Source organism: Glandiceps talaboti, chromosome 16 (assembly GCF_964340395.1).
Source record: "Glandiceps talaboti chromosome 16, keGlaTala1.1, whole genome shotgun sequence".
Taxonomy (NCBI): Eukaryota; Metazoa; Hemichordata; class Enteropneusta; family Spengelidae; genus Glandiceps; species Glandiceps talaboti.
In genome coordinates this window covers 13094730-13107829 of record NC_135564.1, presented here as the reverse complement: position 1 = coordinate 13107829, position 13100 = coordinate 13094730, and the positions used below count along the sequence as shown (strand labels likewise).

Genomic DNA, 13100 nt, shown 5'->3' with positions numbered 1-13100 from the left:
GTTTAAAATTTTGCTGTCCAATAGCCAATAAGCGACTAAGGCATACTCCTGTAAATTCCGCCCAAGCGAATGTGCCTAGGCATGCTACATGTTGACACCTTCAACGGTATGCTTCATGTAGTTACGTCATTTCACAGCTCAAACGTTACTGTGAGTGTAATATATGCATATTTTTATATCAGTTAAATTTGGTTCCAATATCCTATTTGGTAATGAAGTCATAATAAAAGTAGTTTTTTTTCATCCACTTTCTACTCTTATCTGAACTTTTAAAAGTTTTTAAATAGAGCGCCGCCTCATGGTAGCGTAAGGGTCAAAACGGATCAATAGTTATTAATACTCTAGGGCCTAGACTCAATGAGGGTCACTCTGGGTCACGAGACTTCATCATCTCGTAGTGCACGTTATTTGTAACAGTTGAACATGGCGACCGCCAATCTAGGTGAGTGTAAAACACTTCTTAAATTTTGTTATAATATATCGGTCGGAGGGCAAGGTATTTGATTTTCTTCACAGGAACTTTTCCACACTTACCAAATGATTACAGTATCTCATTTGAGTATCGTATATACACCGCGTTTGCAAGCGAGACAACCCTCCTTGCATCGAATCCAGAGAACTGATCAACTGTTAACATATTTACATACCTCAGTACCTGTTGACTTGTAAACATATGTGGATTTATCGCAATAGTATAAATTATACTAAATACCTGTAATTATGGAAAGAACATACGATATCAACAGATGCTCTTAGTGTTGTAATTTGTGTCAGAATTATTATAGCAATAGAAAAATTGATAGACAACTAGAGACACGATAAATTGACACTGAACGTATTTGCTTGAAGTTAACCCAACTTAACCCTGATACTTCGCACTTTCTTTCTGCTTGATTTTCGAAACGGACTCACAATATACCGGACTAGAATCTTCTTCATTGTCGCAATAGGTATTTTTTGTCCACCAGTATTCAGTTTTACTGAACTAGATTGTTATAAAACTATATCTCCAGTTGAAAGTATCAACACACCCTTCAAATATTTGTATACACGTAGCAACATGATTCAAATTTTCGCTCCTCAAATGTACTGATTGTAATGGAAATTTTCGGGAAAACAGTAAATGAATTGACTTACATGTAAATCACTCATGGCATTGGGAAAAACCGAGTGAATGAAGTGAATTGAGTTTCTGGTTCCATATTTTGCTAATCCTAACCTACTTCGAAAATCAGTGCTAACAAGGAAGAGGCTGGTGTCGGGGTTTAGTCTTGGTTAGATCATGGATGTACATACATGGTTAGATTCTGTGATGTTTATGAGTGAGTATCCACTAATCATGCTAATCTTCAGATATGCTGGAATTGTTGGCACACATCCATATCTGTATTCCAGCTGTATGTTTCTATGTAATTATAAAGTGGCATCTTTATTTATTTTGAGACACTTCACATGTTTCGATGGTGTGGCGATGGATGTGTACCAGTATTACAACACAGAGAAGGAAAAGACTTTCCTTGTCTGTGATTTCACAGTATCTGCCAAAAATGTAGATACAATTTTCAGTCTGCAAAATGAAGGATTGTTCAAATAACCTCATTTTGCTATATATATATGTGTGTTCAATGACATAACCACAGTAAACCTAAATTAGCTAGGCAGTTTTAAAGTTGTAAAGTTTTGAGTTTACATCATCACATCATATCTCCATTCGTGGGTGAAAAGTGTTCTTCCACAATAGAGAAAGTGTGCATCAAGTTTTTATTTGCATTTATTACATGCGCTGGTGTTGTATACAAGTCACAACATATTTCCACTAGACTCAATCAGTACTCATTTGTCATTGTAAATATTGCCAATTAACACAACCATATAATTTTAAGTGCTTTTATGGTAAATGTACCAACCAAAGTGTGAATCTGAACCAGCTGCACAAGTTTTTGCTTCCCTGGATTCCTTGTTGGTCAAAAATTTTCAGGTGTGCAGAGAATCAAATGTGTGTTTATATGCAAGTCAGTCAGTTTGTCTGTCCTGTGTATCTCTCTTCTACTGCATATGTGTGTGTGTAAGTGTGATAATTGTTATCTTCAGGGCTCCAATCGCCAAATTAGCAGCCTAGACTACCAAATTTATAAGGTTGCAGTCTGTTAGACCAACAGAAGCAACAGGAAATTGTATCCTAACAGTTCACTTGGCTAAATCTGAGTATAAAGTTTAAAAGTTAAATTCTAGCCGTGGAATGTTAGGACATTTCACTCACATATACTTGCTTTAGTTCTGACATTACATTCTGTTCTGCTATAGTGAAAAAAGATTCTAAAATGCATGTAGTAGCATGAAGACATTCAAGTATGCAACATTTTCTGCAAATTAATAATGATGTAGATGTTTCAGATTACATTAAATATTTTACAGGAGACGATGAAGTAGAGGAGATGGAATTTCAGGAAGAGGAACTAGCAACATCCAGGTAGTAGGTGTATTTTAACTTTCTTGTGCTGTGTTTTTGCTAAGGTGTGGAAACCCTGGTAGTAGGTGTATTTCACTTTCTTGTGCTGTGTTTTTGCTAAGGTGTGGAAACCCTGGTAGTAGGTGTATTTTAACTTTCTTGTGCAGTGTTTTTGCTAAGGTGTGGAAACCCTGGTAGTAGGTGTATTTCACTTTCTTGTGCTGTGTTTTTGCTAAGGTGTGGAAACCCTGGTAGTAGGTGTATTTTAACTTTCTTGTGCAGTGTTTTTGCTAAGGTGTGGAAACCCTGGTAGTAATAGGTGTATTTTAACTTTCTTGTGCAGTGTTTTTGCTAAGGTGTGGAAACCCTGGTAGTAATAGGTGTATTTTAACTTTCTTGTGCTGTGTTCTTGCTAAGGTGTGGAAACCCTGGCAGTAGGTGCATTTTAACTTTCTTGTGGTGTGTTCTTGCTAAAGTGTGGTAACCCAGGTAACAGAGAAGGGTAATCTGGTAAAACTGGTGTGGTTTCCTATGTACATTGTAAAGTGACTGGGGATCTTTGATAGATTTTACATTCTTATCACTCTGAACAAAAATAGTCAATCACCCATAATTGTTGCAACTGTTTGCTTCTATCTAAACAACACCAGCTAGTGGGCCTACTAAAATACACATATATATATATAATATGTATAGGGGTAGGACCAACCCTAGACTGTAAGACATTTCTGTACCCTCACTCGCCGGCTCTTACAAAAGGGGTTGAATGATGTATGAGGGCGCCCCGTCACAATGTACCTTACAGACTAATGTCAACCTCTTGGCAATGAATTTGAAACAATACAGAAAAGCATTTGTTTGACCTTCATAACCGACATGAAAGGTCTTCATCGTAACTTCACTATTAGAACGAGATTGTTTCTTTTCTTAGTTCCAGTATATCTGACACCAAATTTGATATCACAGTAGGACACATAGAAGATATAATAATGGGTAAGTACATGTACTACAGTCAAATGACAGTTGATGGGTTCAACATGATGTCATAATTTGACAGGGATACCCTAGGTTAGACTTTGACATGACAGTGTGTGCCATGTGTTAGACAGTTTTACCTATCATAATGATTATTGCAATGTACATTGTTACTCAAATTTAAAACCACTGAAAGCCCATGTCACATGATGTGTGGTGAAAATACATTACTCTCAATGCCAGACAATGAATTTCATGTAAAATAAAATGTATTGCCATCAACTTCATACGATGAGTTTCTTGTAAATTAAAATGTATTGCCATCAATTTTGTACAATGAATTTCTTGTAAATTAAAATGCATTCATGTAAATTTAAAATGCATTCGTAATTTCATGTAAAGTAAAGTGTATTGTTATCAATTTCAGACGATGAATTTCAGGACCTTCAAACTGACTTTATGGATAAATACTATGAAGAGTTTGAAGACACAGAAGAAAATAAATTCATTTATACAGACATTTTTAAAGAATATGTAAGTATGATAATAGTTTTAGTACTTTATGTAATCTCGTCTACTTTGTTACTCTTTGAATCTGCAAGTTGTCTTTTTGAGCCATGTTGGTGTCGATTTTTTCTGAATGGCTAAAGTCTGTGGGCAAGATATGAACCTCATGAGTCATATTATTTTGTCTCAGAAAACCGAGCTGTTAAATTTGGGGACCAAGTAGGACAGAAGTTGCGTTGGCAATGCTTTAATCCTACGCATTTAGAGATTGGATTGTATTCTCCCCAGGGAGCTGAGGAAGTATAAATGGTTGTGGTACTATTCTAGGTCTGTACCAGGGGTAATTATTGTAAAGTACTTTAGCACAGTGTGGGAAAGCACTGTATGAAAACTAACAATAACATTCGTATACCATAATATGTTTATTTGACCACAGACAGAACTTATAGAAAAGTATTTAGAAGATCAACTAACTCAGAGAATGGAAGGATTTTCAATGTCGGAGTTTACAAAGCAACTTGTGTAAGTACAATCATATTGTGAGTTTCGTCTGTATAGTGGAAATTGTCTGAAACTGGACACATGTCACTCACATAGACTAGTACAAGCCAACCCAAATATCTACTAGAGTCTTTCTTGTGTTGTTTGATTTTTGAAACCATCACTATCAGCTAAGTATTATAATGGAAACTTGATTTGTTTCACTCATTTTGTTAAGTACACATGTCATACCACCAGCAGCTTGTGTCCATTACTTTTAATTAATTAAAGACTTGCCAAACGTATGCAAAATACTTCCAATATTGCGTGATCATATGAAAGTTATAGGTGTACTGTCATGGAGAGTTTCTTTCTGCTTCTGTTTTCTCACTCATTGCAAGGAAGGAAAGCATTTTTGTAGAGATTTGAATTTACAACAAAAAACAAACAAAATGTGTTGGGGGTGGGGGGTGGCAGGGTGGGTAGTGGTGATCTAATTGAGTGTTTATTTGGACATTTATATTAATTTCTGTTTATTTTTTTACAGAAACAGAAAAGATGAATTAAATGGCGAAATATTTGAAATGTTACTAACATTTAGTGACTTTATAGCCTTTAAAGAAATGTTCATAGACTATAAAGAGGTGAGTTTATTTGGTTGTCCTCTGTATACTAGTATGCACATATTGTATATTGGTTGTCTGGTGCATATATTTACTGTTTTGTCTAGCACACGAAGTAAACCCAAAGTGTGGTCCTTTCATTACAGTGCTCATTTAGTGTGTTTTGACCATGAAATCACTATCTTCTCATTCAAATATAAAATTTTACGTAGCTGTTAGTAAACAGTGTTTCTGTTCCTTTAAAGGTTGGCTTTTAGCCCTATTTCCTATTTCATAGAATAGAAATACTTTGGCAGTGTTGGAAATACATTGTTTATCTAAAAAAAAAAAAAAAATATTTGAGAGATCATATTTCACTGTCACTGCTGACTTACTGTCATTAATAAGTAACATCATAAACTTTATTAACTCTAAAGTTACAAACTCATTATGACGTTATTTCATGCAAAACCTCCCCATTCAAAAGATTGTTACATTTTAGTACCAATGTAATTTTAGAGCGTTTGGGATTCACATCGGAAATTTGTTGTGACTGTGAGTTCACCATACTTTAACAATGCTAGTTTGTAATGAATTGTCTTCTTATATTTTTTCTCCAGGAGAAAGAAGGTAGAACTGTGGATTTCAGTGCTGGTATCGTAATAACACCATGTGCACAGCAATTCAACTTTCCCTCCGAGCCAGAAAACCCTCCAACCACATCAAGCTAGCTATAGCTCCATCCATTTTCTTGTTGACTTTTCAACTTTGTTTGTCTACTTCCTTGTAAATAGAATTTACCGTATATTCCTGGAAATAATACAGTACAGTGCAGTCTCATTAAAATCTGATCAAGATGGAGGCATGAGTCGTTTTGTTCATCATATCAGAGGAGGAAATAAATATCTTACTTACATACAAAAAATTTTGCATCAAGTACTTAGCATAGTAGACATAAAATGTTGTGAATAAAGTGTGCTAAGCTTCGTGTTTGATCAGATTTTAATAAGGGATTTTACGTCTTGTTGCAGATATTGTGTAATATGCAAATATGCCTAGCAACAACGGTTGTCAAACGTGATCGCGGTCAAACTTTCACAGTGGCCAAGTGCGATGACATTGAGAACAATAGTGTTGCTAAGCATTTGACACTTTCAGCTTGACCACCCTCACGTAGCTGCTGTTGATGAAATGGCTCATGTGGGATCACGTGAGATCTGCTGCAAGACGAAAAATTGCTGATGAGATTGTAGTGTTGTAACAACTCTTAAGTTTCATTGTAGGAATTATTACCATGGAAAGCCAACTATTGGCATACTAAGACAGATACAAACTTAAAGTATTATTGTTGCCTTGGTTACGAGATATAATCATCTGTAATCAAGTTAATGTAAACACTAAATGGGGTTGAGTGTGTAGCCATGTGTTAAAACTCACTATAAGAGATGCCACCCTACTGTTAGTGTAAAAGACCTTCCAAAATTTGCCATGTTTGTGTCTGTCAGCTAGCTAATAGGTGAATTTCCATCGTTATGATTGACTACTTTTGGGCTGATGTCTTTAACAAAATATAAGGCAGTAGTAATTTAACACCACTTGACTTAACTTCGGCCCTAAACTAGTCTCTTAATACCTGCATAAATGTACAAGGGGTTGTATTACTATGAGATAGTTATTCAGCAAATTTGATAAGTTTTGGAAATATTTTATTTTCTAATGTAACTTCTTGGTAAAAGAGGGCACGAGAATGGTACACTCTTTAATTAATGGTATATTACTTAACGTTACAAATGCTTTCACCAACACCAGTTAACTGGTAAACCTAAAGGTTGCATAAAAGTGTTAACATGAACAGTAGTGGTTTTATTCATACATTCTTTTGACATTCTTTTTGATAAAGAGCATACTGTAACTTCACAGAGTAGTTGTTAGCTGTTAGCTTTTAGCTGTTATTTCAGGAATAATTTATAAGTAAACCCTAGTTTGGCCAATTTTGCATTGCAACACAATGTTATATTCAATAGACTATGATGTATAACCTAGTAAAGTTATATCACTGTCCAATCAGCTGTGGTAAGTATATAGTGTAGATAGTCTTAACCAATCAGCTGTGAGGTACCACCTGGCTAGTTATATCCAATCAGCTGTGAGATATCACCTGGCTAGCTGTATCCAATCAGCTGTCATGTATCACCTTGGTAGTTATAGCCTTGTCCAATCAGCTGTCATGTATCACCTTGGTAGTTACAGCCTTATCCAATCAGCTGTTATGTATCACCTTGGTAGTTACAGCTTTGACCAATCAGCAGTGATATACACTCTAGTTATCAACTAGATTATTAGCCCCTAAGGGTATTGCATTCAGCTGACTATGAATTGCTTCTGTCCATTATGCATATGTGCCTAAACATACCTCTGTCATTCAGAAGTAGCACAGGGTGATATATAAAAGGGGGCATATGTTTGTCTTTTTGTTTCATACCTATGTAAATTTGACAGATTTGTACAATTCCAATTTAAGTTATGCTCCTGTAGTCAGTTGTTCTACAGCATTAGTGGCACTGTTTTTTATGTACTTAAATAATACTCTGACAGTATGGATTACTTTCATGTCTTAGTTATAAGTACTTAAAATGAGAAATGACAACTTTAGAAGTGTGGCCTCTACTTGTTTCTCTGTCTATATATAGAGAGAGAGATTATACTGTACAGTGGTTGTTTCAAGAAACATTCCAGACATTCCAAGACGCCAACTGACCTTCTTCTTCACCTGGTTACAGAATACCATTACAGAATATGAGATTAGAAGTCAACTGGCAAACACAGTAAATCTCCTTATCATATTATTATGTTATTGATAATCAATATAATGTAACATTTTATCTATTCCTAACTTTGCTTTAGTTGACTTAAGTTTAAACTGTATAAATAAACGTTCACAATGGTGTTTTACTTCATCATTTCATTTTTACTTCTTACATGGCGTTGTTTGGTAAATTCTTTATTTTATGATTTCAAAGAAGGTTTATATTTATTTGATTTGCCATCTTCTGGGCTTTTCATTTGTGCGCTATTTTTGTAATGTTGTTTTGTATTCACTGCTGTAGTTTGTATGGCTACTCAGTGTAAAATATACTAAAGATAGCCACAAGGGACAAACTCAGAAGATTGGAAATGACGTAGATGGAATAATTTGAGCCTTCTCTTTGATCAGATGAATAAGGTGTGTGGGCAATTACAAGGACAACAACATTAGTGTATGTTAGTACTGTGACATGGCTCTTGAACATGTATCATATATCTCCACCCCCACCCCAACTTACATTTACTGTATGTACCCAGGGCTGATGTGAAGCCTGTGGAAGTCAGCACAAACTAGACCACTCTTCATTTGTGTTGAACATTTGGCCAATACATAATTTACATGTGATGTTCATTCATCATAACACATTTCTACTCCGCAAGGTTGCATTAGTTATTTAATTTTCCAAATACTTCTCCCTAAATTAAGTTTTGCAGTAACTCAAAAAAATGTCACCATCTCACAAAAAGACGAATGAAAGCAGATGCACAATACTAGACAAAATTCTTTTTAATAAAAAACAAAATAGATGGATTCCCATCGACTTGAGAAAGTCAGAATTATGAGTTCATCAACAGTTCGACACCTACACTTCTGGTCGCCTATGTCAATACACGTGAATGTTTCTTCCAAACAGTTTAATTTGTAACAAATAAGATAAACGCAAGTTTTAAGCTCATATAATTATGGAGGTGGGAAATTTAAATATGTACAGTATCTTTCCAGAGCAAAATTACAAGAGATTTCTACAACTGAAAATGGGAAAGAAACATTCCTGTGTATTAGCATAGCCGACCGAAAGTGTACTTGTCGACATTAGAGCGTGTTGTCGCGCGACTTCGTTCCATTTGACTCCACAGTGATGTGTAGAATTGTATTGCAGGTAGCGAGAATTGTATGACACCACATTTTAGTTATCAGAAAGACAAAAGATTCTATAATTTTGGCCACTAGGAGTGCTGTTTGTTGGCTGCTTTTAGACAAGAAGTCAGAGTTATGACAGTGGAGTAATATAGTTTCCTCTGAAAATACCATTTCCCAGTGTTTCATGGGAAAAGTTGATTTCATTCTGAGCCCAGTCAAAATGTTCTGCTAACATTTTTCCTGGTGACATGATTTTTAGGAACTTGTGAACTTTCACCACATCAGTTTGTTGACTGCTTCATGCATTGTCATGCCTTTGTGTCTTTAGCATGCCATTGCCTCATGAGGGCGCCCTCTTGTGGCACTTTCAGAAAATGACGTATTGAATTGTTGTCAGACTGTCCATTTTATACTGATAATAGAAAGTCTTGTAATGATGCATTAGGAGAGTTTTCTTGTGAAGTCTTTAACATCCGTTGTAGTTTGGAATGTTTCCATTTCTTGCTTTCTTTCTTTGCTGATGACACAGATGGTGTAGATGTCAAATACGGTGACCCAGGACTATGGAAGAAAAAGAAGTAGTCTTTGGTGAAGAAATATTTTACACAGTTTCCTAAAGTTTGTATCATTATCATCATTTCCCCAAAATATATTCACTATGCCCCCAAACATACGGAAAACGTTCTTAATCATGTTGTGTTTGTAGCATCACTCTAAAAATTTGGGAACAGTCGGTTCAGTGGTCATGCACTATGCATATGTTTTTGGATGTTTGCAAACTAAAATTCAAGGTTTTTTTTCAAGCATTATGTGAAATCCCAAGGTACATATATATTCATGTCATCTTTTCTCGTACCAATTTGTTTCTCTTTCTGACCCTCATTCCTCAGGAAAATGCAGTGTCATCCAAGTCACCATGTCAGGGGGGGGGGGGGGGGGGGTTGGTCCCTACCAACAGAATTTGAGCAAAAAGGTGAGAAAGCGAAGCAAATTGACAAGAGAATAGATCAAACCAAGATATACCTTTGGATTACACATGTATTGCTACTGACATAATACAGCAAAAGAAACTAAGCAGTACAGAATCGACAGTGAGAACGGATACACTTATTGCTTGTGGCTGCCTCTTGCAGTAGCAGTGTAGAATTATGATGTGATGCATATTTATGTTGTGTCTGTCAGCATTATTACAGGGAAGTGCAGTGTCTTTCATGTTGTCCTTGAGTGTAAATAACACTCTGCAAGAGACAGACACATGCAACAACTGTATCCATTCTGACTTTTGATTCTGTACAGCTGTAGTGTGGTATACATAATGCTAAGTAAGGTAAATTGCTCAGTTCCTTGATCAGTTTATTAGTTTACCTTGATACAACTGAAGTCTTTGATGTGTTGATCTTTGAAAATGATTTCCAAGGAGTTGTTTTCTGTGATGAATGGTTTTGATCGTATGTCAGGCTTCCTCCTGTATATTTAACAACCTTCCTGCACACTTGACATGACATAATCTGTGGACAGAAATGTTGAGTGTAAATATTCCTCACCCAGTAATCTCACAAAATTAAGTATAAAACATATGTAATTAGCACATCAAAAACAATCTAATTTTGGTCTATTTAAGGTACACTGCACCTCACTACAAATTTCACTGAACATCTCTTAATTTGCAACATGAAAGCCTGTTCCTGTTCCTTTTCAAGAAATAAGAAATTCTTTTTGTTTTCATAGAAATCTGCAATCTCTATTTTCCTAAAGAGTGAATGCAGTACTTGTACTTGGTGGCCATTTTGAATTCTAAAATGACATAATTTAGATATTATTGTGAGCTAGACTGGTTGTTCTCTGTCACAACAACCCATGTCTATGTCACTGGTTTTGCGGTGCTGGAAATCCGAGTCAAAACATTCCAAATTGCATGATTCTTTTGCTGGATTTTTCACAAATTATGCTTTTGGAGGTATAATTATTATACCCAATATTTTACATTCAGTCAGAAAATAATTGTTTAGCAAATTGAAGTGAAAATGCACCCTTAGGTCACAAGTATTTTCCGGCTGAATGAAGAAAATATTGGGGAATATTATCTAATAGGTCACACATAAAGCCATAAAACACACCAGGGTGACCAGTAGCATGATTTTACAATATGACAGAACCTCATGACACGTGAGTGCAACTGAGTGTGGCGTATACAGGGTATTTACACAACTGCTTGCAGTGTTCTCAAGGGACATTGATGTAAGTACACCCCTAGTAGGGTGGCATCTCTGATAGCAAGTTTTTCTCAAGTTGTGGCACATTCAACCTCATTCACTGTTTGCACTATCTTGATTACAAATGGTGATCAAGACATTATTATTACCTACTTGCAATAACAATACTTTGCCTATAGCTTGGTTTCCATAGTAGTAGTAGATATCCCTACAGTAATGAATAAAATGTCTTCCTTACCAACTGGTTTGTCCGTTGCCTGAAATTCTGCAGATGTTTCTTCTGATTTCTTGGTAAAAAATGTCCCTTATCCATTTTCTTTTCCAGTTTTCTTATTCGGGAAGATTTTTTCCTCTTTGGCTTGATCCTGAATTTATGAAGATTTGGATTAAGTTGAAATCCACACCTGGGACAGGTGGCATCAGTATCTCCTAAAAATGAAACACAAATCTTAGCAATAATGCACATTTGCCATAGTCAGTTGTTTATCATGACATTCTGCCCTCATCGCCCTCCTTGCACCGAAGTTGTGGGAGGGGTTGGCTGATGTGTGAGGGCGCCCCGTCACAGCATACCTTACAGACTCTATACTAGTGGTGGTGATGAATTTATACATACCTGTGATGACTGTGTGTTCATTCCTTTGATTATATCGTTGAAGAGTCCTTTGAAAGTAACATATACCAAAGAAGGTTGTGAGAATATTAGAAATGGCCATTTACATGTAATTCCTATCAAATTATCAGTCAACCGGGAAATTATATATAAATATGGTTATTATACTAGGAACTGCGCACATCTGTATATCAACTGACAGTACGTGTACACTGAGTGTTCAGGGATATTCTGTATGCTCTCCAGACCGTATAATGACTGGAAAGATATCCAGCCTACTGGTTATACAGAATTTATTGTACCTCAGACCGACCACTATCTTTTTAGTGGTCCGAGATTGTACCAAGGAGGTTTACAATGTAAAGTGTACAATATTCTTACCATAAGCTAGGGCGAATGTTTACACAAGGGATCGAAGTGTGGCTGAGCAATTAACACTTCATTTGTAAACCTAGCTGATAACAGCTAAATGTAAACATCGGGAATAAAATACAGTCAGCATTTAGAGTACTATCTTTATTACAAAAATATTCAAAACATATGTTATTGTAAATCCTCGCATATATGCCTGCAATTCCCTGTGATCTGATATTGTCCCTTTATCATCATTAGAAGGAAGGGACAATATCAGAATCGAGAGCCCGACTATTAAACAATGGCTATTTGTATTTCTGTCTGCAAGCAGGACCAGCGATGCGCATATTGCAGGTTACAATCATAGACATAGGCAGCGTCTCCACAGGCATTTGTTTCCCGAGTTATGGCTCAGAATATTTCTATCAGAATACATTAAAATGACGATAATATCGTTAATATTGACGTATTAAACCAAGACTATATGAAAGGGGTAAAATTACACATGTTTCTGTGATCGCGCAGTTTCACTAAATGCGAAGGAAGAACGTCTTCCTTCGCATTTAGTGAAACTGCGCGATCACAGAAACATGTGTAATTTTACCCCTTTCATATAGTCTTGGTTTAATACGTCAATATTAACGATATTATCGTCATTTTAATGTATTCAGATAGAAATATTCTGAGCCATAACTCGGGAAACAAATGCCTGTGAGCGTCTCCCAGCTGCAGCCCCAGCGTCAATTTACAGTACACAATCTACTGAGGGTACATCCAAAGCGGAGTCTGGAGAGTACTTACGTATAATACGCTGCAATCTCTGGCAGTTTACCGGAGTAGAACTTCGCCACGTTACTGAAAAACGTGCCTTGCGGAGTGACTTTCATTGTGGGACACCTGAAAAGCCTGGCCGATGTTCTAGCAGTAGATTGCAAATGGACACATGCTGAACATTCGTCTG

The 13100-nt window shown here is 36.1% G+C and overlaps 2 protein-coding genes across 3 annotated transcripts; one reads left to right on the top strand and one right to left on the bottom strand.

The window, feature by feature from the left end:
- The first annotated feature begins 421 nt into the window (after positions 1 to 421).
- Positions 422 to 7952, top strand: LOC144447392 (ADP-ribosylation factor-like protein 2-binding protein). 2 transcript variants are annotated; one of them, XM_078137400.1, is made up of 7 exons: positions 422 to 442; positions 2416 to 2470; positions 3381 to 3442; positions 3852 to 3958; positions 4368 to 4453; positions 4959 to 5055; positions 5634 to 7952. In XM_078137400.1, exons 1-7 carry the CDS (start codon positions 424 to 426, stop codon positions 5742 to 5744), a joined length of 537 nt encoding a protein of 178 aa, XP_077993526.1. In that variant the 5' UTR covers positions 422 to 423; the 3' UTR covers positions 5745 to 7952. The 2 variants fall into 2 exon arrangements, with proteins under 2 accessions (XP_077993526.1, XP_077993525.1); XM_078137399.1 differs by having other exon boundaries at positions 423 to 442; positions 2416 to 2473.
- Positions 7953 to 8637: 685 nt separating this feature from the next.
- LOC144447820 (UPF0711 protein C18orf21 homolog) lies at positions 8638 to 13065 on the bottom strand. Its single transcript, XM_078137919.1, has 5 exons — positions 12941 to 13065; positions 11789 to 11835; positions 11411 to 11601; positions 10325 to 10467; positions 8638 to 9520 (listed from the first exon to the last, which is right to left on the bottom strand). The coding sequence occupies exons 1-5, from the start codon at positions 13024 to 13026 to the stop codon at positions 9367 to 9369; spliced, it is 621 nt and encodes a 206-aa protein (XP_077994045.1). The 5' UTR covers positions 13027 to 13065; the 3' UTR covers positions 8638 to 9366.
- Between the last annotated feature and the right edge of the window lie 35 nt (positions 13066 to 13100).